At 42.8% G+C, this 24,982-nt stretch overlaps 2 protein-coding genes across 12 annotated transcripts in view; one reads left to right on the top strand and one right to left on the bottom strand.

The window, feature by feature from the left end:
- LOC128112585 (zinc finger protein 271) overlaps positions 1-13,401 on the top strand; it is a 34,655-nt gene extending 21,254 nt beyond the window's left edge. For all 8 annotated transcript variants that reach the window (XM_052741650.1, XM_052741647.1, XM_052741648.1 and 5 more), the window contains one exon: positions 539-13,401. In XM_052741650.1, coding sequence (XP_052597610.1) covers positions 539-2,238 — 1,700 coding nt within the window. In that variant the 3' untranslated portion in view covers positions 2,239-13,401. The remainder of the gene's footprint in view (positions 1-538) is intronic.
- Znf24 (zinc finger protein 24) lies at positions 11,733-24,514 on the bottom strand. 4 transcript variants are annotated; one of them, XM_052741665.1, is made up of 4 exons: positions 24,385-24,514; positions 20,806-21,308; positions 19,986-20,130; positions 11,733-16,948 (listed from the first exon to the last, which is right to left on the bottom strand). In XM_052741665.1, exons 2-4 carry the CDS (start codon positions 21,223-21,225, stop codon positions 16,413-16,415), a joined length of 1,101 nt encoding a protein of 366 aa, XP_052597625.1. In that variant the 5' UTR covers positions 21,226-21,308; positions 24,385-24,514; the 3' UTR covers positions 11,733-16,412. The 4 variants fall into 4 exon arrangements, with proteins under 4 accessions (XP_052597625.1, XP_052597622.1, XP_052597624.1 ...); XM_052741662.1 differs by having other exon boundaries at positions 11,733-16,951; XM_052741664.1 differs by lacking the exon at positions 24,385-24,514 and adding an exon at positions 23,880-23,992 and having other exon boundaries at positions 11,733-16,951.
- Positions 24,515-24,982: the final 468 nt, after the last annotated feature.

The following is a 24,982-nucleotide window of genomic DNA, read 5'->3' on the forward strand; positions in this document are numbered from 1 at the left end:
AGTGTTTCTCCATGTTGGGAAGCCTCCTGTCTCATTTGCAGTCCATTACCTTAACCACAAGGGCCACCTGTACCATATCCTCCCCTCTTTGTAGCTGGAGTTTTCTCACCGGGTCCCGCCAAGCCCCGGCAGTCCCTTAGCCCACTTATAAAATAAACACACAGACGCTTATATTATTTAAACTGCTTGGCCACTAGCTCAGGCCTATCATTGTCTAGCTCTTACTCTTATATTTAGCCCATTTCTATTAATCTATACTTTGCCACGTGGCTGATGGCTTACTGGTACCTTACATCTTCCTTGTCCTGGCAGCGGCTACAGAAGTCCCCCCCTCTGCCTTCCTGTTCCCTCAATTCTCCTCTCTGCTAGTCCCGCCTATACTTCCTGTCTGGCTACTGGCCAATCAGTGTTTTATTTATATAGAGCGATATCCACAGCATCTCTTATTGTAATATCTATAGATAAATATTGATTTGTGTCATCTGGGACTTTACAACATGGAGCACATTTTGCATTTGGATTTTGTTTACTGTTCCAGATGGTGAGACTAAGATCAAGATTGGAGAGCCAGCTTCAGAGGAGGAGATGACAGGAAACATTGAAACACTGACTGAAGAATCTGGCAGCCTCCAGGAGGATGCTCTCCAGAATTCCAAAGGCAAAGAATTCTGGGAACTGGGGGATGAATTGAATGACCAGAACCTCTTAAAAAGAAGACAGTATAACTGTAATGAATGTGGCCAAAGCTTTGCTTGGAATACAGGTCTTGTTAGGCACCAGAGAATTCACTGGGAAAAAGCTTATGAATGTGATAAGTGTGGGAAGGCCTTTCGTGTAAGTTCAGCCCTGGTTCTGCATCAGAGGATTCATACTGGAGAGAAACCCTACCCTTGTAATTGGTGTATTAAAAGTTTTAGTCGGAGCTCAGACCTTATTAAACATCAAAGAATCCACACTGGTGAAAAACCTTACAAATGTGATGCATGTGGGAAAGCCTTCAGTCAGAGCTCGGATCTTATTATACATCAGAGAATCCATACAGGAGAAAAACCCTATCAATGCAGTCATTGTAGTAAAAGTTTTAGCCAGCGCTCAGACATGGTTAAACATCAGAGAATCCACACTGGGGAGAAGCCTTATATGTGTAACCAGTGTAACAAACATTTCAGTCAGAGTTCTGATCTTATAAAACATCAAAGAATCCACACTGGGGAGAAGCCGTATAAGTGTGCCGTTTGTGGGAAAGCCTTTAGTCAGAGCTCCGATCTTACTCTACACCAGAGAATCCATACTGGGGAGAAACCATATTCATGTTGTCAGTGTAACAAAAGTTTTAGTCAGAGTTCAGACCTTACTAAACACAGAAGGGTTCACACTGGAGAGAAACCATATAAATGCAATGAATGTGGAAAGGCTTTTAATCAGAGCTCAGTTCTTATTCTGCATCAAAGAATTCATACTGGAGAGAAACCCTATCTATGTAATCAGTGTATCAAAACCTTCAGTAGGCTTTCAGATCTTATTAATCATCAACGAATTCACACTGGAGAGAAGCCTTACCCATGTAGTCAGTGTAGTAAAATGTTTAGTAGAAGGTCAGATCTTATTAAACATTATAGAACCCATACTGGGGAGAAGCCCTATGAATGTGATGAATGTGGTAAAACTTTTAGTCAGAGTTCCAACCTTATTCTCCACCAGAGAATCCACACTGGAGAAAAACCATATCCTTGCAGTGGTTGTTCTAAAAGTTTTAGTCGCCGTTCAGATCTCATAAAGCATCAAAGAATACATACTGGAGAAAAACCATATACATGTAATCTGTGCAATAAAAGTTTTAGTCAAAGTTCAGATCTCACTAAACATCAGAGAATACATTCTGGTGACAAGCCCTACCACTGTGACAGCTGTGACAAAGCCTTCAGTCAGAGTTCTGACCTTATCCTTCACCATAGAATCCACACGGGAGAAAAACCATATGCATGTACACAGTGCACCAGAAGTTTCAGTCAGAATTCAGACCTTATTAAACACCAGAGAATCCACACTGGAGAGAAACCATATAAATGTAATGTGTGTGGGAAGGCTTTCAGTCAGTGCTCAGCTCTAACCCTTCATCAGAGAATCCATACTGGAGAGAAACCATACCCATGTGTTCAATGTGGCAAAAGCTTTAGTAGGCGCTCTGATCTCATTAACCATCAAAGAATCCACACTGGTGAAAAACTACAAGTATGATACTTGTGGGAAACCCTTCAGCACCGTGACCGTTGTTACTGAACATCAGAGGATGCAGAGAGAAGAGAAGCTCTGCCCTCATGGTCAGGGTAGCAGATGTTTTAATAAACCTGATCTTGGTACTTTAAGAAAATCCATCCTAGCCAGGTGGTGATAGTGCATGCCTTTAATCTCAGCACTTGAGAGGCAAAGTCAGGAGGATTTCTGAGTTCAAGGCTAGCCAGATCTACAGAGCAAGCTCCAGGACAACAAGGGCTACACAGAGAAACCCTGCCTGGGAGCAGGGGAAAAAAAGAAATAGGAAGGAAGGAAGAGAAAGGGAGAAAGAAAGAAAGAAAAAGGAAAAATCCATTCTGAGGAGGAAGACTGCATAAATGTGATAAATGTGGGAAAACCTGGAGTGCACAAGTTCTGGCACCATACTAGAACAAAAGTCTTACCAATGCTATACTGACCATGAAAAGGGTTTAACCAACGTCCAACCCATGCTCCATTCCAAAAGTACTGGAAAAATGAATTTTATAAGACTTTAACTTTGAACTCAGAATTACTGATATTAAGAAAATTCTAAGGGGCTCTGGGAGTTGTGTGAAAACCTTCATTGTTCATAACTTTTAAAAAAATGAATCAGTAGACAAAAAATAGAAACTCTTACCTTTGCCATAACCTAAGAGAAATCTTTTATTGAGTTAATTCACAGAGATATCATTATAAAAATATAAGGCATTAATGCAGAACTTACCATTTTTAAAAAATCAATGTGGAAAGTCTCAATCAAAATTCTGAGGGAAATATATTCATACATATCCTAGAAGCCCAAACTTTTACTCAGTCTCAATTACCAACTGCATATCAGAAGTCATTTCAGAGAACGTAGGGAAACCGTAAATCCTGTCATTAAAATGATATTAATACTGACATCACACATATCCTCTAAAAGATGGAGAGTTATGTCCAGTGCTCAAGCTGGGTGTCTATACATTCCCTGTGTAACCCCATGTCCCTTTGTTGCAGTAATTTGGTGGTGGTGGTCTAGTTTGGGTTTTCCTAGTGAGCATGCGTCCCTGTGGCGGACACAGCAATACTAGTTTAACTTTCAGTAATGCAGACCAAAATTTTATTGGTCTGAAATCACTTCACAGCCTCTGAACACATGAAAAAATTATTTTAACGAATAACGTGACTATTTTACCATCAATTGAACAAAAGTGGAACTGTGGTATTGTGGTACTGTAAATACAGTAGTTCCATGGTATCCATGGGGGATATGTCCCAAGGCATAGAACTTTATCAATCAGCTGGTAGTCTTGCTAAATTCAGGTAGACTACAAATAGGCAAAGTGCATCACCTTTTGTGTTAGTAATAGAGGTTCTCAGTTCCTAATTAACAGCTCCAAACTTCGAGTGCCGGTGACTCGGATCCTAGTGGTGGTGTCTTCGCTGCTCTTCTCACAGCCAGAACTATCAGTTACCAGCAGTTCGTGCAGTTTTTCTAACAGATGGAGCTAGACGTTCCCAGCCCTAGTTACCAGCCATTCTCGGTGGTAACAGTTCTAAGGAAACCAGCCAGCCTGCTCCACCGCAGAATCATAAATGTGCAAAACCATCCAGCAGAGAGGCCATTGGTACTTACGCCACAGCGATGCATAGCTGACGGCAGGATGAAAGGAGCGGCAGATTGCGTAGGCAAAAGGAATGGACTCCCATATGTTCATGGTGTCCCGTTGAGGAGCTGCAGGCTTTATGCAATTATGGTTTGTGAGCAGGGGAGGGGTCCTTTGTGGATATGGAGACACCTGAAGCAGCTAAAGAGTGGCAGCAGCATCTGGTACAAACATGCTGTACAGCCAGAGCAAAAGTCTCTCGCTGTGGTGGCTGTGCATTTCGGAAGACACGGGCCCTCCGTGTCACGTGGTCAGCCCTGCATCCCTAACGCCACTTCATTGCTTTAGCGCTTACTGCACACATGTCTATTATTTGCATTTTGAGATGTCAGAATGATAATAAATTTTCCCTTCACAATTTCACAAGATTTATCCTTACTGTAGACTGTAACATCCTCAGATTTTTCTCTTCTCTTAAATGAAAACTTTCCACTCTTTCTGGTACAGGTAATAATAATAATACTGTCTTCTCTTCAACATATCTTAATTGCCAGCGTCACTACTCTTCATCTTGGGGCCATTGTTCAGGAAAGTAAGGATTATTTGAACATAAGCAGTGAGAGTATGGAGACTGAAGCTGATGGTCCAGACAGCCACCAAATGACTAATCGGGAAGATAAAATAGGCAACAATTCACGTCCTGGAGGATGTGCAGAAAGGTTCAAGGTTCATATGGCTCATAAATTGAATTATTTCTAGAATTTCCCATTTATATTTTAAGAACAAGCTTAACTAGGTAACTAAAACTTCAGAAAGCCACGCCATGTAAGCAACTGTATTTGACTGTCATCTCTGACATGTAATTTCTAAAACACTTTGACTTCCCTAAGTTAAAAAAAAAAAACAATTAAGACAGGGCCTGAAGAGATGGCTCAGTAGTTAAGAACACTGGCTGCTCTTGCAGAGGACTTGGGTTCAAATTTCAGCACCCACATGGCAGCTCATGGCTCTCCGTAACTCCAGTGCCAGGGGATCCAATACCTTCTTCTTACCTTTGAAGGCACTGGGCACACATGGCGTACATGCAGACAAAGCAACTTATACAGGATTTTAAAAATGTTTTTAAAGAACAATTTTGTCTTGTTACAACAGACCCTCTTTAACTCCACAAAAATTTGTCAATAAAGTAATTTTGGGAAGACCTTAGAACCATTGGAGCTGGTTGACAGGGGAGCCAAACGATAGAACTAAAACTCGGTCCCACTCCACCCCAACTTGACCTCCGAGAATAAAGTTCAATTACCAGTGGCCAGTGATTTGCTAATATATATGTAAGGAACCTTTAGAAAAGCCTAAAGGACAGGATTCAGAGCATCCAGGTTGTTGAAACTAAAAGGTGGCACTCCTGTAGATGAAAGGTCTTTTCCTTCTAAAACACCTTGTCACATGCAGCTCTTCTGACATCTTGGGTTGTGTTCTTATTTTAATAACCACTAATCTAGTAAGTAAACTGTTACCCTCAGTTTAGTAGAATCATTGTAGCAAATGATCAAACCCATGGATGGGTTTGTAGAAACTTCTGACATATATTCAGCCCAAAGCACCAGTGAAGAAAACAGATATGCAATCTTTTGCTAAAGTTGGAGGGAACAGTCTTGGGGGACTGAGACCTTCATCTGAGGACTCTGTGATAATTCTGTCACAAACTGTCCTCTGACCTCCATCATGGCACACTTGCACACACACACACACACACACACACGCACACGCACACGCACACGCACACGCACACGCACATGCACACGCACACTCACACACCACCTCGCTCCTCCATCTTTCCAACACTTCTTCATCATCCTAGTGGCATTGGGAGCTGTGGTGTGTTACACAGTACACCATTTTGTCCAATCAGCCCCACCCACAAAATGTTCATTGCAATGAGTCATTGTTCTGGTTCAAGGTGCCCGGCACACCATCATCACTGACCCCTCACCAAAATTCCTCTTGGATATCCTGCTGTTGCCCGAGTCATGGAAATCCTACTGTTATCATTCCTCAAGACCAGTCCCTTCACACACACCAGCAAGTCATAGACGGGGTAGGCCAACCCAAGACCCAGCACATGGGTCTGGGTGGTAGCTGAGCTGGTCAGTCTGGGCCACTTGGACTGCCCTTCTCAGGCAAGGGGCAGAGCCAGCTCTCCTAGGCCCATGCCATCATAACCTTGGACTTTTATATGCTAGGCAAGCACCTTGCCATTGAGCTGTACTCCCACCAAGGTATTTTAACTTCATATTTTATTTATTCATTGATGTGTCTTAGGGTTTCTATTGCTGTGATAAGACCTGGCCAAAAGCAACTTGAGGAGGAAGGGGGTTATTTCACCTTACAACTCTGAAGCCACACACCATCACTGAGGAAAATCAGGGTAGAAACTAAAACAAAAGCCATCTCAGAACACTACTGGCTTGCTGAGCCTGCTTTTTTATAGCACCCGGGTATGGTGATATTTTATTTTGTACTAAAATGTTATTTGTATGTTAATAAATAAAGTTGCCCGGGGGTCAGAGCTATTAGCAAGCCATAGGAAAGCCAGGCGGTGGTGGCGCATGCCTTTAATCCCAGCACTTGGTAGGCAGAGCTAGGTAGATCTGTGTGTATTCAGGGATACAGCCAGCATTGGATACACATGCCTTTAATCTCAATACCAACCATAGAAGACCTGGAGGTCTATGACAGACAGCAGTGACAAGGCAGTCATGTGGTTGGGTTTACAACCAATGAGAAGGCAGAACCGAAAGTCTTTATAAAGACTTTAACACAGGAAGTAGCTCTCGTTCGGAGAGGTAAGACCACCGCAGGAGGAAGGGTAAGGTTTTAGCTCTTAGCTCTGACCTCTTGGCTTTCTTCTTTGCATTGGTTCTGTGTTTCTTATTTAATAAGACAGTTGGTTACATCTACACCCGGGACCACCTGTCCAGGCGTGGCACTGCCCACTTTGTGCTAGGCCCACCCATATCGGTCATTAACCAAAAATATGCCCAATAGACTTGCTGACAGGTCACCCAGATAGAGGCATTTTCTCACATGAAGTTCTGCTTTCCAAGATAACTCTAGCATGGGTCAAGTTGGCAAAAACAAGTAGGGCAGGTGTAGATGGTAAAATTCTTTAATGTATGCCAAACATATTTTGTTACATGGTCTTACCACATGGCCTAGGTTAGCCTTCAACTTCGGATCCTCCTGAATCTGCTTCCTGAGTGATGAGATGTGCCACCACACCAGGCTTTATAGTGTCTTGTGGGCTGCTAAATATCTTAATTGTTCTGGGACTTGTTCATTTTTATCCAAGTCTTAGCTCTTAAGTTTTGTTCAAGCCACATCTAATTTAGGGTTCTTTTCTGGACTTAAGACTTCCTGGTACTTTAACCCCAAACTTCTTCAACATCACTACAAACCATTTGTGGCAAATACAGTTAAGCATTGTACAGTTTAGCTACCTCTCTGGCCTTTACCCAGTAGATGCCAGTAGTGGACATATTCCCTAGTTGTGGGAGTTCAGCTCCAACCTGTCAAAGGGTCCTTGAGAGGAGGAGAGAGGAATAAAGAAGTATTAGAAATATAGGCAGAAATGACAAGAAAGACAGAGACACAGGATAGCTTCGGGAGGGCCCTGGGTCAATACCCAGATACCTTGAGATTTATTCTAATGGGCTTTTTATATACTACCAAGCGGAGAGGCAAAGACTTCCCCCTTTCAAAATCAAAGCACAATGTACAGCCAAATGTAGACCCTTCACAACACCTGGTAGCCATGCCCTTGGCCAAATCATCCTATTATGCAGCCCTGCTGGGTAAAGCAAGCTCAGATTCTCTGACCTTGAGTAAGGTCTTACTAGGAAGCCTCTGTGATCCCCTACACCTGGTGTGACAAAACTGTGTTCAGACACTGCTCTATCTCCCTCCAGGCAAAATCGCTCTTAAAAACCACCAGAGAGGCCGGGCGGTGGTGGCGCACGCCTTTAATCCCAGCACTCGGGAGGCAGAGCCAGGCGGATCTCTGTGAGTTCGAGGCCAGCCTCGGCTACCAAGTGAGTTCCAGGAAAAGGCGCAAAGCTACACAGAGAAACCCTGTCTTGAAAAACCAAAAAAAAAAAAAAAAAAAAAACCCACCAGAGAATGCCCTGAGGGTTATAAGGTGGATTTTGGCCTTGTGACTTCTAGTGGTCCTCTACCTTGAGTTTTTGGATTGTTTTATGTGTGCTCATAATTATTCAAATTCCTGGGCAGAATCTTCTGGAGAACTCATGTCCTCTTTCTGAGCAAGTCCACTTTTTCCAAGTAGGCAGACTGCTAAACTTTGCTCCTCCCTTCCCCAGGTGGTGGTCTGGGAAATCCAGCAATGACAAACACCTGACATCTAACTAATTTGTCTCCAGTCTCACCATCCTTTGCTTCTAATGTGCCTTCGCCACTAGTTCAGGCAGGTTAGACCTGATCCCCCTAACTCCACTTTGATACAGAAGTTTTTGAGTAAAAGCCAGCATATTTATATGCTAATAAATATCAAGGAGAAGAATATTTGGTATTTTGAAAGTTGAGCAGATAGGAGAGAACCTGGGTCCAGTGGCATTGTGGAACATTATTTTAAGATGTGTTGTATTTGTTTATGCTGTGGAACATTTGTTTAATGATGCAAAGGTGTGTTGCATTCTTTTATGTTGCATTTGTTTTACTCTGTGAAGCTGTGTTACTTCATCTGTCTAAAACACCTGATTGGGCTAATAAAGAGCTGAATGGCTGATAGCTGGGCACAAAAAGGATAAGCAGGGCTGGCAGGCAGAGAGAATAAATAGAACAAATCTTGGAGGAAAAGAAGAGCAAGAGAACAAGGAGAGGAGGATGCTAGGGGCCAGTCATCCAGCCACACAACCAGCCACAGAGTAAGAGTGAAAATAAGATATACAGAAGTAAGAAAAGGAAAAAGCCCAGGGGCAAAAGGTAGATAGGATAATTTAAAGTTAAGGAAAGCCATCAAGAAACAAGCCAAGCCAAGCCCGGTCATTTATAAAAATAATAAGCCTTCGTATGTATTTATTTGGTAGCTGGGTGTCAGGCCCCTCAAAAGAGCTGAAGAGCCAAAGACCAAAGAGCAAAAACAACACAGTGGTAAGGTTAACTTTAGATAGAAGCAGTCAGTTGATCTAAAGTGAAGGAAAAATAACAAACCAACATATGGACACGTAGGGTTGTTTTCTAAATCTATGTTTACGGTTGTGTGTATGCATGTGTATTTTTTTCAAGGAACAATAATACAATTTACACAAGTTAGTCAGGGAAGGTTTCATTGAGAAACTGTTTGAGGAAAGATACACATGAGGACAGCAACCCCTGAAAGCAATGCTTGATTTACTTAGGAAATGGCAAGAGGGCCACGGTGGCTGAAGCAAAATGAACACAGGGAGTCCTATGTGAGGGCAGAGATAAATGGAAGAGTAGCAGGAAGACCTAGTTAGCCATGGCTGAATTAGGACTTTTCTTCTGAATACACTAAAAGACTATAAGAGGTTCTAGGCAAAGGAAAAACATGATGGCTAAGACTGGTGTGGAAAACAAAGACCATCCAGTTTGATTCTTAAATGCTTCTTTATGGTTTGGAGACTTCTGTTGTTTGATACAGAGTCTCACTATGTAGACCAAGCTAGCTTGAAATGCAAGAGATCTGCTGGGATTAAAGGTATCCACCAGCACCACATCTTTGTAGATGTAACCAACTGTCTTATTAAATAAGAAACACAGAGCCAATACAGAGATGAAAGCAAGAGGTCAGAGCAATAGCTAAGAGCTAAAAACCTTACCCTTCACTGTCGCTGTTGCCCTACCTCTCCGAAAAAGAGACCTACTTCCTGTGTGTCTGTCTTTTTATAGTGTTTCTGCTCTGCCTTCTCATTGGTCGTAAACCCAACCACATGACCTCCTAGTCAGACCTCCAGGTCTTCTATGGTTGGTATTGAGATTAAAGGTGTGTGTCTCCATGCTGGCTGTATCCTTGAACACACAAAGATCGGCTTAGCTCTGCCTCCCAAGAGCTGGGATTAAAGGCGTGCACCACCACCGCCCAGCTTCTGCTAAGGCTTGCTATTAGCTCTGACCCCCAGGCAACTTTATTTATTAACATACAAATCACATTTTAGTACAAATAAAATATCACCATACATCTTTATGTGTTTTCTTATGGAGGATATACAGTAGAAAATAAAAATTAAAAAATGACCCAAAAATAAATAGTATCCTAACACTATAGACATCATCTGTATGACACCATATATGTATGTTCTTAGGATTTCTATTGCTGTAAAGAGAAACCATGACCACAGCAACTCTTATAAAGGAAAACATTTAACTGAGTGGCTTACAGTTTCAGAGGTTTAGTCCCTTATCATGGCAGGACAAGGCAGCATGTAAGTAGACATGGTGCTAGAGGATTCAAGAGTTCTATAACTTGATCCACAGGCAACAGGAAATAAACTGTTGTACTGGGAATAGCTTGAGCATAGGAGACCTCAAAATCCACCCCTACAGTGACACACTTCCTTCAGCAAAGCCACACACACTTACACACTTACTCCAACAAGGCCACACATCCTAATAGTGCTACTCCCTATGGGGGCATTTTCTTTCAAACCACCACATATATACTGTGTGTAAAACACACACACACACACACACACACACACACACACACACACACACACACACACACACGGTTTATTTATATGTACACAACATATATGTATCAGGGTTTCTACTGCTGTGATAAAACACCATGACCAAAAGCAATTTAGGAATAAACAGTCTATTCTGCTTAGACTTCCACAACATAGTTTTCATGGAAGGAACTCAAACTGGGCAGGAACCTCGAGGCAAGAACTGCTGCAGAGACCATGGAGGAATGCTGCTTACTGGCTTACTCACTGCTTGCTCAGCTTCCCATTCTTAGATCATCCAGGACCACCAGACCAGGGGCGACACTACTCACAATTGGCTGTGCCCTTCCACATCAAAAATCAATCAAGAAAATGCCCCATAGACTTGCTTAAGTTTCTTTCCCCCAAATTAGGTACTGGGCTCGTACAGCTTCAAGACCATGGACCTAGAATAAAATGCCCCTCCCCCAAAACCCATGTTGGGTAAAGGTAATTGTGAAGGGCTCCAAGGACCACATGCAGAAATTTGAAGGCAGTGTCCTAAGAGCAGTGTTAGCTAGGTCCATCAGTGTGCTGGCTGTCAATGTGATACAAGCTAGAGTCACTTCAGAAGAGGGAATCTCAACTGAAACAGTACCCTCACCATACTGTCCTGTGGGCAAGCATGTGGTGCATTTTCTGGATTGATGACTGATGGGGGAGGGTCCAGTTTACTGCAGGTAGTGCCACCCCTGGGCTGGTGGTCCTGGGTGCTGTAAGAAAGCAGGTTCAAGAAGCTATTAGGTACAAGCCAAAACGCAGCGTTCCTCCATGGCCTCTCCATCAGTTCTTGCCTTCAAGTGTTTGTCTGGAGTTCCTGCCCTGACTTAACTAGAGACAGAAGTCAAGTCAGGGCAGGAACTCAAGTAACCTGAGAGTTGTAAGAAGAAATAAATCCTTTCTTCCCAAGTTGCTTTTGGTCATGGTATCTTATCACAGCACTGGAAGCCCTAACTAAAAGAGTCAGCAGTATAACACACTTGGACCCAAATGAATCTGGAGAGAAGAGTACTGTTGGAGGCAATGTTCAGACACAGAAGCCAGCACTAAGTAATGTTAGAATGTCAAGTATGGGAATGGTGTGTGAATTGGGGAGGGAGGATAGTAAAGTAACACATGGCAGAGGTTGACAGAGCCCAAATCATAAAAGGCCATTGCTGACTTTATTAACTTATATAATGCATGAATCTAGAATTTAAAACTACAAAGGCTTTCTACAAATCATTAAGAAAATACAAATACCCTATATTAATCAGGACAGAAGCCAAATACAATTATCTTAAACAAGAAAGGGACTTTATTGGCTCACAAAACTTTAAAGTCCAGAGGTAGGGCAGGCTTTAGGCACAACTGGATCTAGGGCCTCCAGAAAAATGGTATCAGAACTTAGTTTTCTCACCATCTCTGCTAGCCTCTGAGTTTCTCCTCAGAGACTTTCTCCACATAGTAAAAATGCAGGCTCACATCGTCCTTGGGTCTCCAGTAGCTCCAAAGCCTTCTTTTCAGTAGTTGCAGTTCTGCTGAACACTCTTCTTAGCCTGCTTCAAATTACATGCCCACTCTCTAATCACTGGGGCTAGTGTGGCTCAGGAGGCTAGGCCTGGTCATGTGCTCACCAAAGCCATATGGAATGGGTTAACCACAATAAATAAGGATACTGTTACCATAAATGAGGGAAGGGATGCTGAACAGATACCCACACATAACCCAATACAAAGGCAAAAGAAGCTGTGAACAAACAATCCTCAGGATTATAAATGACCAATAAACGCAGAAAGAACAACTTCACTATTCATCAGGGAAATGCAGATAAGGAAGGTTTCTTTTTTCTCTCTCTTCCCAAACAGATAAGGACTTTCAAGTGTAGGTAAGGCTATGTGGGGAAATGAGCACTTTGCAACGTTGAAGTGTTACAGATGTGTCAGACAGTAAATGCTTTACAGCCAACCATCCAGGAATTTAAAGACCAGAATACATAAGACGATGTCTTAAAATTCACATATAATCCTGTTTATTTAAAAGGTGTCCACATTTCTGTATATTCACATAGAAATGTGTACAAGCTGTACTAGAATGTGAAGTGGAAAGTGGAACTGACCTGGGGAAAATGGTCTCTCACATTTGTCTATCTTCAGTTTTGTATGATGTTAACTGCAGTCATTTACACTTTCATAATAGAAAGAAAAGAAATGAACAAGACCAGAACAGGACATTAAAACAGCCAATGAACAAAAAAAAAAAAAATGTTCCTTCTTACTAATAAAGGCACAAATAAAAAATCAAAGAACTGGCCTGTAGGATGAGCAACACATTTTCTGGATGCAGCCCTGAGGAGTGCAATGCAGGCAAATGAGCATTCTTACTATTAAAGGAGTTATAAAATTAGTCTAACTTTTACAACTATTTCCTCAAAAGTGTCAAAATACGTACTCCCTGGCCCAATGAATCCACTTCTAGTTATCTGTGTTATGGGGACAACTACATGGGTAGTAAGATGTATGTTTATGAAATGTCAATCTGTTATGTCTGAAGAACCTACGAACCCATCGGTATGGGGCTGGTTAGATGGACCATGAGTGTACTAATGTAACAGAATACTAGGTGACTATGGAAAACGTCCACATCAGTGTGGGGAGGGAAAGCAGTCTCACTACAATGGATGTACAGTGGAGATATTATCTCCCTCAGGTTTGCTGAGGAGTAAAGCACGTTAGTTGGTACCTATACTCAACCCAAGACTGTTATTTTAAAAGATGTTTGTTTAAACGTGTATAGAGTTAAATTTGGAAGGACAATAAACCAGATTACCACCATTTCTGGCTAAATCTGATGTCTTTTTTTCATCTTTTGTTTCTGCATTGTGAACATTTCAAATAGGTATATATAATAACTTTCAAGTTCGTTAAACAAAAGATGTACTGGTACTAAACAGGATTTGAATGCCCATCTTTTTTTTTTCTTTTTTTTTTTTTTCCAAGACAGGGTTTCTCTGTGTAGTCCTGGCTGTCCTGGAACTCACTCTGTAGACCAGGCTGGCCTCGAACTCACAGACACCTGCCTGCCTCTGCTTCCCAAGTGCTGGGATTAAAGGTGTAAGCCACCACCACCCGGCTAACACCATCACTCCTGACAGTACAAACAAAAAAACCCAGCCTCAGGAATCCACAGAACTAGGTGTGTTTTAGCTTTAACTGGCCATTTCCAAGTCACAAGATCCAAGTTCCAAGATCACTGGGTCTTGTTTTTCTAGTCCACAAATCTGGATGAGATTAAGTATTTCAATCCAATACTTAGCATGCACATTTTTCTCAGTACAGGTAACCTCCTCCTAAGGTCACACAGATGTAAGACAGGCTGCTAATGGTCAAACATCTGTGAATATATAAAACGACCAAACAGCCTGTTGGGCCAGTTGGTACGCATGCCTTCATACAACTGCTCATCTGCTAACCAGAAAGGTACTAGTTAGGCCACTACTTGGCACCTGCTCATGCCTTCTTTAGTCTGGGTACCCCCAAATGATGATGATCTGTGTGGGGACAGGTCTGAAGTCAGCAATCAGTGTTACTGTAAATTAATGTCTAGTGGGAACTTACGACTTGCCAGAGTCAATTAAGTATAAAACCCACTGCTTCCTTTTCCTGTATACCATGAGGGATTTTAGACTAGCCCCTTGTCTGAGCTTCCTTCCCAACAGATACACAGGTGTCAGAGCCAGCAAGACAACACATATTTGCCAACTCTAGTACCACCTCTTCTGTGCTTTCACATGACCAAACAGTTTGGGCCCTAAAACTGTTAAGTCTGGCATTCCACCCTGAGAGGTTACTCTGAAATAAGAACTCTGTCACCCCAGCAGTCATTCAAATGTGCCACCTCAAACACCTACTGGAGAGAGCCAGCCATAAATAACAAGTACAGCAATTCCGGGTGACTGTATCTTAGAGCAGAGGAGCTTACAGCTTTATTGACAGTAATGTGTTTCCTCTCCGCCACAGAGAAAAGACCCAAACCAAAGTCCCTACATTTTCTTGTATAACTTAAAAATACATTATAGCATACTACATATTTATACTTCAATAAATCTTAAATCTATAAAGCACATTTCTTATAATTGTTATCAGAAATCTACGAACAAGCTTCATTCTGCCTTACTTCATCAGCTGGCATTGCATTTATTACTGTTTTTCAATAGGCTCACACAAAAATCTCACTTTCCATTTTAAAATTTGACCAAGCACCAGATATAACCCAAATTGCTGGAAATATATGTACTCCCATGGATCATTTTCCATGTAATGATGCCTGTCTTACATAAAAAAAAAAAAAAAAAAAAAAAAAAAAACCCTCTTCTTACACTCAATGCTTTTAACTTCCAGAGTTTTCCATTAAACAGTAGAATCACAGTACTTGGATTCTTAGCCAAGGCATACAGAATCCTACGAATAAAATGTATTACTTTTAATATGGTTTTTAAAAAATGTGTTAAGACTGTAAATTAAAAAAATTCAATAAATTCTGACAGTTAATAAACTAGTTATTAATAGCCTAGTTGTTTATTTTTAAAGTAGAACAGTCCATTCAACTTAACATGTAGTTAGAACTGCAATGCTCCTAGAAATTACACTGGGGTTTTTAAGACTCAAAATGTTCAAACTAAGAGTGTATCTTGAACTCACCTCTGAAAAGTGCTAAGGACTGACTAGCTAGCTAGCTTTCTGAGCTGACGTCTCTCCCTCTAAGCACAACACACGTGTTAGAGAACTACAACTCTGGGAATCTCAGAGGTGACCTGGGAATGCTGATGGGGAACCCCTATGACTTACAGTGGAACAGATGCCTCCCCACTGAGAGTAGGCTTACAGTACCTAGCACAGTGCACTGTCGGTGGAAACGTTTAATAATAATGCGTGGCTGTTTTAGCCTGCTGTTCAACCCTTTTGTACCAAAGGAATAAAGAGCAAACCTGATAGTGTTGCCCTCTCATCAAGGAATTTCCTATCCTTAACTAGGATTTGTGAGTTTTCCCTAAAAGCCACATCATATAATTGCCCTAATTTTACACTTGCTTTTCAACACCAGCATTCATACGAATTCTTCCTTAGTGTTATATTTACCTTCACTTTTACACAGGCAAACTGCTTTCATTAGTAAGATGCCCACACATGAAACAGACTCAGTTTCTTGTCTGGTTGTAAGTTTTCCTTTAGAAGGATGGCTCTGCTTGACCGGTGCACTTCAGTGTGTAATTTCTCCCTCTCACTCCTGCAGTTTCACCCTCACCGCTCACCTGGGATCTTCAGGCTCACTTCACACTGACGCTTTGGCCAGCCTTTATCTTCTATTTCCCCCAAACATACTCAAACTGAACAAAAGGAACTAAATTTCCAAAGATGTTTTTAAATGCTTAAAGATGGGCTTTTAGATTTTACAATTCCTATGTTGCCTTTTAAAATAGAAAGGTATATATCCTTACAAAACATTCCAATGACCAACACAGAAATAAAGTATTTGTCTGAAAAAGGAAATTGTTAGAAAGGGATAAAGAATCAGGTAGCTCATTACTTGGGGGAAAAAAGAGAATATAAACATCACATGGAAAATTTAGGTATTAACACCTGAATTATTTAAAATTTCAGTTTCTAGGCATAACACCATTTCTTTCACAATAATAATGGTGAATGAAGATTTTTTTTTTTTATTTCCCAATGAATTTTCTCAGTCAACAGGGAAAAAAAAATCTTTTCTGTATCACTTCATGTTTTTAATTTTGTCTTCATTTCTGAAGAAAAAGACCTGAGTGCTTATCGTTTCCCCTAATTTCTTAAACTTTCACAACATTCAAAAGTTTTTCTGCATTGTGTCTTCTCTGATGTCTAAAAAGATTTGAACTTTGACTATAGGATTTTCCACACTGAACACATTCATAAGGTTTCTCCCCAGTGTGAATTCGCTGATGGTTAATAAGCCCAGAATTCTGGCTAAAGGCTTTCCCACACTCAAGACACTTGTAAGGTTTTTCGCCAGTATGGACTCGCTGGTGCTGCACAAGGATGGAACTTCTGCTGAAGGCTTTTCCACACTCGACACATCCATAAGGCTTCTCCCCACTGTGGATCCTCTGATGAAGAATAAGGGCTGAGCCCTGGCTGAAGTGTTTTCCACATTCGTCACAAATGTGCTGTTTCTTTCGAGAGGGATTTCTCTTTCTTTCAAATCTGCCCTTGGGAAAACAGGTTTCTCCATATTTAAAGATTTGAGAAACACCTATATTAAGAGGGCCAGGAACATCATGAGCTTCTGCAGCTGAGGCAGTCTCCTGCTTTGGAGCCAGGGCTCCATTTTCTGTCCTGGCATCATCTTCTGAAATAAAGAGAAAATGCAAATGTCACTCAGTTCCTATCTGAAGATAAAAGAACTTGAAGGAAAAAAAATGTTTTTTGTTGTTGTTGTTGTTGAGACAAGGTCTCACTATGTAGCCTAGATTGACCTTGCAGTCACAGAGATCTACCTACCTCTGCCTCCTAAATGTTGGGATTAAAAGTATGCACCACCATGCCTGGCAAAAGAGTTTTTCATGAACTAAAAACAACACCACCACCACCAACAAAACTGTACACATCTATGAATATATATATAAGGTTGACAATTCTCAAAAAAGAAAAACGGGGAGGTGGGGGTAGATTATGATGTCAATGAGCTAATGGCATGGTAGCAAAATGACACAGAAGGGTTTATCTACATTTTTTTCTTTTTTTTTTTTTTCTTTTTGTTTTTTAGTTTATTGAGACAGGATTTCTCTGGATATCCCTGGCTGTCCTGAAACTCATTCTGTAGACCAAGATGGCCTCAAACTTAGAGAGCTGCCTGCCTCGGCCTCCTGAGTGCACCACCAACCACCCAGCCAGTTTTATCTAAACTTAACATAGGGGCTAGTGAGATGGCTCAGGCATGAAGAGCACATGATCTTTCAGGACCCAAGTTCAGTTCCCAGCACCCACACTGAGAGGCTCACAACCATCATAACTCCAGGTCTAGGGGGTTCAATTTCCTCTTCTGACCTCTTTGGGCAACTGAACAAATGGCATACATAAATATATGCAATAGACACATAAAATTTTTTAAATAGAACATAGTCAAAAAGGTGACAAACAGATGATAAAATAAAGGGGAAAAATCAAACTGAAATGGTAGGTCTGAAAGAAACTTTGGGAAGAAAAATGATGGTCATTAGGAAATGATTTTTAAGAAATTGTATCAAAATGAAGGTACAAAAAAAATCTGTCAAACAATAGTTATTGTTGAAGTAAGTCAGTGTGTCACAGTCAACACTGGACTCAAAGCACAACATGTGAGTCCTGAAGCCAAGAACTGGGCGTGGTGGCACACTCCTTTAACCCAGCACTCAATGGAGGCAGAAGGCAGGCGCGTGTGAATTCAAGGCCAGTTCCAGACCAGTCAGGGCCACAGAATGAGACCAAGTCTCAAAACAAACAGAACAAACAAACAAACAAAAGCTAAAGCTAATCTGAGCGCAGCCTGTGTTAACCAAAGGCGTCCATAGCACTTAAAACTTCAACACACAATATAAAGGTTCTGTGTTAAAGAGACTCGCCCCAATTTGGTATTTGTCATGGCAGCTAAAAAATGATTCCGTTTAAGTCTTAGTGAGATGTGTCTAGAAAACAAAAGCCTCAATTTTATAAGTAGCACCACTGCCTACCCACGGACAGAGGTAAGAGCAAAACTCACTGACAATTTTCCTGAAACTTAGGTCATACAGCATGGACAGGTAACACATGGTGAGCAGCAGCACTCAACAGTGGCCAATAATGGATGTCACAAGGGTAAGTCAAGCGAGAAAGCAGGAGAGGGAGACCCAGGGACCCGAGGGGTTAGAGGCTTAGATACTTGGAAAGTATGACGGGTAAGTGGGGACACGTGACATGAAATAAATGGAACTTCCTGAATGTGAAAGTGGTCAGACTGCTAAGACAAAGCCAACAGCAGAAAATGCACCTCCTAAGAGCAAGTATAGTTCTCAAACGATCACACTGAAAAATGTCCCCCAAGAAGGAAAAAGCACAGGGTGAGCAGATACACCTCTGCCTCAGTTCTGATTTCTAGCACCACCCCTCACACAGGAAGAAAACCTGGTCACATCCTAATGTTTGGCATACTGTTACAGCATTATCTCCACCTATCTCAAGGACTGATTCCTGAAGCATTCTCAAACAAAACTCCAGATAAACAAAATGCAACACAGCAATTTAGTATACTAGGTCATATAAACAAGTATACAGTATTAAGTACCAGTATATCAGAAACAAAAAAATCTGAATTATTACAATTATACTTTGATGTTTCTGCACTTAAACCATATTATAGCTTGGGAGCCTAGTTTGAATAAACACTTAAGAAAAAGTGAAAAATTTACCCTCCTATCATTTGTGGGTTTGTTTTTTTGTTTCTTGTTTTTATTTAAGTTTCTAGAGGGCTGTAGAGATGACTCAGTAATTAAGAGCACATATTGCTCTTGCAAAAAAGCCAAGTTGAGCTCCCTGCACCCTCACTGGGCAGCTCATTAACCACCTACAACTCCAGGGAATCCAATGCTCTCTCTTGACCTCTGAGTACCTGCACTCACATGCACATCCTCATACACAAGCACACAGAATTTTTAAAAGAAAATCTTTTTTACAAGTTTCTTAAGGGGTCTGGAGAGATGGCCCAGTGGTTGAGCACTGGCTGCTCTTCCAGAGGACCTGAGTTTAATTCCCAGCACCCACACAGCAGCTCACAACCATCTGTGACTCCGGCTCCAAAGGATTTGACATCCTTTTCTGACTTCCAAAGACACCCAGCATGCACATGCTACACAAACACACATGAAGGTAAAATACCCATACACATAAAATTAAAAATAAAATGGAGTTTCTTAATTAAAAAAAAAGAGAGAGAGAGAGTAGGTAGAATATTGAAGCAAAAAGCAAAAGTAGCAGAAATTTTAGGAAGACTTCAGAAATAAAATCAAAAGGTTGATGGAGACTCCAAATAAGTCCACTGTATGAATACGATGACGCAGGAGACTACAAACCCAAGAGCATAAACCAGGCGACAGATGAGCAGTGCCGTGTACGAAACAGACAGGGTCTACAGCACTGGCTCAGAATAAGGCAAATGTGAACCCAATATGAGCAGTCTTCATGGAAGCAGGCTCGAAGAAAAGCTAAAGATGCTAAAGTCTAGGAGTAAACACACCCGAGGTCACGAGTCTACCATGAGAAAGGTCAGCCTCTAACAGGACAGCTATTTCTAAACAGCAGCTTAAAAGTGTTTTGCCAAAAGAACAAGCAAAGCACTCTGGGAAAAGGCCACATGGTGTCCTGGTCCTCACCACAGTGCCTCAGAGAGTGGAGTTCCCAGGATGCCCACTTGAGCTGGTTCTCTACAGCATCAAGCTCAGAACTTGGTAATCCCTGAGTGTCTTCTTGAGGTATCTCCTCTACAAGCACTTCCCGTTTTCGCCGACGGACTGAAACCTGAAAACAAGATTTTAGTTCAGTTGAGAAGGATTTTGATACTGAGCATACATAAGAGAAGCCACAAAAAATACACTACAAAGTCTTAGACAGCAGAGCAGTGTTAATGGAATATTTGTTTAACTATGTACAGATGTGTTGCATTTGTTTAATTACATAAAGATGTGTTGCTGTTTTACCTTGCCTGCCTAAGGTGCCTGATTGGTCTAATAAAAAGCTGAATGGCCAACAGCGAGAGAGGAGGTATAGGTGGGGCTTCTGGGCAGGGAGAGTAAGTAGGAGGAGGGATTTAGGCTTGGAGGAGAAAAGGAAATGACAGAGAAACGCCAGGGGCCAGTCAGCCAGACACAGAGGAAGCAGGAAAGTAGTACATACAGAAAGTTAAAAAAAAGGTAAAAAGCCCCGAGGCAAAATGTAGATGAATACAAACAGGTTACATTAAGTTAAAAGAGCTGGTGGCTGAGCATTCATAATTAATAAGTCTCCTTTATTAGGGAGCTGGTTGGCAGCCCAAAGAAGATTCCACCTACAGAGCAGCACAGGTATTGCAGAGTAGCAAGGGACCAGGAGGGAGGCCCAGCCACAACTTTAACTTAGTCAAGCTAAGTTAATCCAGCAGCTGCCTACTGCTATGTTAGTTAGTGTTTCTGACTAAAGTGAGGCAAGCCTGCTCACCGGCTGTCCAGGATCATCAAGCTCACTCTCCAAGTCCTCTAGAACAGTCACTGCCTCCTCTCCATTCTCTGGATGATGTTCTCGAACCCAAGTCTGTAGCTCCTTGGGCAGGATGGCAACAAACTGCTCCAACACTACCAGCTCCAGTATCTGTTCCTTTGTGTGTGTCTCTGGTCTGAGCCACAGGCGGCAAAGTTCTCGGAGCTGGCTCACAGCCTCTCGGGGACCTGGTGAATCCTGGTATCCAAACTGCCTGAACCGCTGTCGGAAAACCTCCGGGTCAGGGAGATGATTCCAGGAAATGCTTGATCCCTCTTCACCATCAGGATCCTCCTCTAGTTTCACTCTCAGAACTTTTTCTTCTTCATCTGGATTTGGGATGATAAGTATTGAATCTTCTTCCACCGGCTGTGCAGACATCCTGTTACAATACTTCAGGAAAAGGCAGTAGAGGCAGGAAAGACCTCACTCAGAGAAATACTCTGTATTCCTCAAAGGTACTCCTAAGGTATAAGAAATAAAAGACACATAGATTACCAAATACCCCAAGATATTTGAAAGCAGCAGAAAAAAAATAATTTTTTTTTTTTTTACTGGATTAAAAATTCCAATCAAGGGCTGGAGAGATGGATCAGAGGTTAAGAGCACTGGCTGTTCTTCCAGAGGTCCTGAGTTCAGCTCCCAGCAACCACATGGTGGCTCTCAACCATCTGTAATAAGATCTGGTGCCCTCTTCTGGCATGCAGGCATACATGCAGGCAGAACACTGTGTACATAATAAATAAAACTTTAAAAAAAAATTCCAATCAATAGTCTATACTGATTGAAATACTACCATAGTTGGTAGACTACAGCCAAATCTAGCTTGCTGCCTATTACACCATCCATAGAAAGAGTAGTGTAAAAATGTAAATGGCTAAAAAGCATAGAAACATTTTATGATAGGAATATATGATGTCTCTGTCTAGGACCAATAAGGTCAGTCAGTTTGCAGAGGCACCGGCTTCCAAGCCTGATGACTGAAGTCCAATGACCAGCATGTACATAGGAGAGACCTTACTTCTTCTGAAGTTGTTCTCTGGCCTCCACAAGTGTGACATGACATGTGCATGCCTACATACATACATACATACACACACACACACACACACACACACACTGTAAAAAATATTTTATATTTTAAAAAATGGTTTATATTTATTTTACATTCATTAGTTTTTGCCTACATGTGTGTCTCTGTGAGGGTGTTGGATCTCCTGGAACTGGAGTTACAGACAGTCGGGAGCTGCCATAGGGTGCTGGGAATTGAACTTGGGTCCTCTTGAAGAGCAGACAGTGCTCTTAATCACTGAGCCATCTCTCCAGCCCCACAATATTTTTTAAATTTGTGTCTATAAACCATTAAATTTAATCATGGTTCAGGCTATAATGGCAGAGTTGACATGGTTCAACAATTTCAGCTAAGATCTAAAGCAACTTCATATTTACTATCTGGCCCTTTCCAGAAAAAGATTGCCGGTCTCTGACATATAGTCAACAAAAGGGAATTGAATAACCTAAAATCCCATGTAAGAATCAGCCTATCACAGTGTTCTCCATATGTTCTGAACCCTTGGGGCTGAAGAATTGGTTCAGCAAGTAAGAACACTTGCTGCCCTCGCAGAGGACCCAGATCTGACTCCCAGCACCACAAAGCACCCTTCTGACCTCCTTAGGCACCAGGCAGACACATGGTACACATACACATAAAATACAAACTAAATATTCAGAACTGTAGGATACTTAAAACGTTCTTTGGCATTTATTTTGTGTTTGTACATCTCAGCACAGGTGTGGAAGTCAGAGGACAAAATGCAGGAGTTAGTTCCCTCCTTCTGCTATGTGGAATCTGGGATCCAACACAGGTTGTCAGGCTTGGAGCAAGCTCCCTACCCGATGAGCCACTGAGCCCACCCCACTTTTTGTTTTTGCAAATCTGAAGTAGGAAACAGGTCAACTGCCCCCACCTCCCCCGACATCCTACTCTACCCCCCCTCATGGTTAGAGATTGTATACTAGGACCTTGCACATGTGCGCTACTGCTGAGCTAATGCTCAGAATGTGAACACACACACACACACACACACACACACACACACACACAGAATTCTTTAAATTTAAAAAATACTAAGTTGTTTAGGAACTCCTTAAAGAAAATGTATGTGAAAAATGTCCATTAGTAGCTGAGTATGGTGTCCTAAACCTGTAACCCTTGCCCCTGGGTAGAAGCAAGACTATCCTCATCTACATAGCAAAGCCAGCTGGACTATTAAGAGCTTGTCACAGATTCACTTTTACACAGTTCAGTAACACATCACAGAACACTGGGGAAGAAACTATTTCACATAACATGCAAATGTCATTTAGGCATCCACCACACCATACATGCATTTAAACTTACAGTTCATCAACTGCTGCGAATTCTATTAGGAAAAAGCACTCACAGCTTCTCACAGTGGCCTGGAGTCTTTTTCATTAAGTAGTTTCCCCTAGCTTTTCCTTTGGGGAAATCTGTGAGCTACTTTCTGATCCTTTTAGTATTTGCAAAATCATACCGGTCCCACGGTTCATAGCACATTAAGAATAATAAGCTTAGCCTGTCGGCGGTGGCACACGCCTTTAATCCCAGCACTTGGGAGGCAAAGGCGACAGATCTCCGAATTCGAAGCCAGCCTGGTCTACAGAGCAAGTTCCAGGACAGCCAGGGACACACAGAGATACCTTGTCTCCAAAACAAAACAAAACAAACATAAAAAGAATAACACAGCTACTGTTTATTTATCAGAGCCAACAATATAAAAAACAGAAACTTAAGAAAACCTTATTGAAACCTGTCAAGATGAAGACAAAGAATCAGAAATACTGTATCAAACAGACAGACCATATAGACCCGTTAAATATTCTTGAGTGGGGTGATGGCCTCACAGCAAAACCCAACAGCTAGCTATCTGTTCCTATTCCTGGACCCGACCCTATCAACGGCTCAAGCATTTCTACGTAATAGAAATTGCTTTTTCTTCTATTTTGTACTGCACCAGGCTCGTGGGACGAGGAGGAACGCCGTCAAGCACTTGGCGGGATCCTGGTCTTCAACGACCTCCCGCCTCACAGCGCCGGGCCCAGCCAGCCCCAGAAACTCCGGCCGATGTCCTCTTCCCAGCATTCACCGCGAAGGGCCGCAGAGGCCCCAGAACACCCAACCCCACAGGACGGGCCGGCGGGACTACAAATCCCAGAAGGCCGTGCGCGAGAACCACCGGATCCCCACCCCCCACCCCCGGCTTGAGCGACTCCCAGAACCCTCCGCGAGCGGCCAAAGCCTCGAAATAGAACAAAACCGGCCGGTGGGGGAGGGGCGCGCAGGACGGCGAGGACGCGGGCGCCAGAGGCTCTGCGGACACACCAAGTGCGGCAGGCCGCCGCCGCCGCCGCCCTTCCGCCGCGGCCTTCTCCGCGCACGCCCGAGACGCCGGCCGCTGCCCGGCTGCTGCGCCCCGACCCGCGCCCCCTCCTCGAACCCTGCCCCCGCACGCCGCTGACCTCTGGCTCGGGCCCCACCGCAGCCTCGCCGTCCCGGGCTGACGCTGCGCCGTCGCTTACAGCCTCTTCCCACAAGCCCCCGGCGCGCACGGCTTCCGGTCCGCAGGACGGGGGGCGGGGGTGTGGGGGGGGGCAGGCGAAGCCCCGAGTTGCCATGGGGACGCGCGGCAAGCCGGGGGGAGGTGCGGCTTGATGACAATGGCCGCATTGAAGCTGAGCTTGGCTTGGGGCCTGGGCCGGAGTGGGCGCTGCTCTCCGTTCCCACTTCACCAGAAGGAGAGGGGAGCAAGAGGAAGGTGGGCGGCGGTTTCCCCAGGGTCCCGTGCTCCTCCTAGGAACCCTCCGGAGTAACTCACGAAAGTGAACATTTCTCAAAGCCCGTCGCAGTCGTGCCCGGGCACAATCGCTGCGCTCTACGTGCAAATCATTTTCTTTACCCCCCACACCCTATATATAGTGCAGGAACTTTCACTATTCCCGCTTCAGGGCCGAAAGCTCATTGTAAGTAGGAAGCGAGGTTTGCACTTAAACGTGACTCAAACCGTTGTCTCCCACGAGCCGCGTTACAAAGGTTATGACAAGTTATCAAAGAAGCAAG

This window comes from Peromyscus californicus, unplaced genomic scaffold, assembly GCF_007827085.1.
Source record: "Peromyscus californicus insignis strain IS unplaced genomic scaffold, ASM782708v3 Scaffold_17__1_contigs__length_78620276, whole genome shotgun sequence".
NCBI lineage: Eukaryota > Metazoa > Chordata > Mammalia > Rodentia > Cricetidae > Peromyscus > Peromyscus californicus.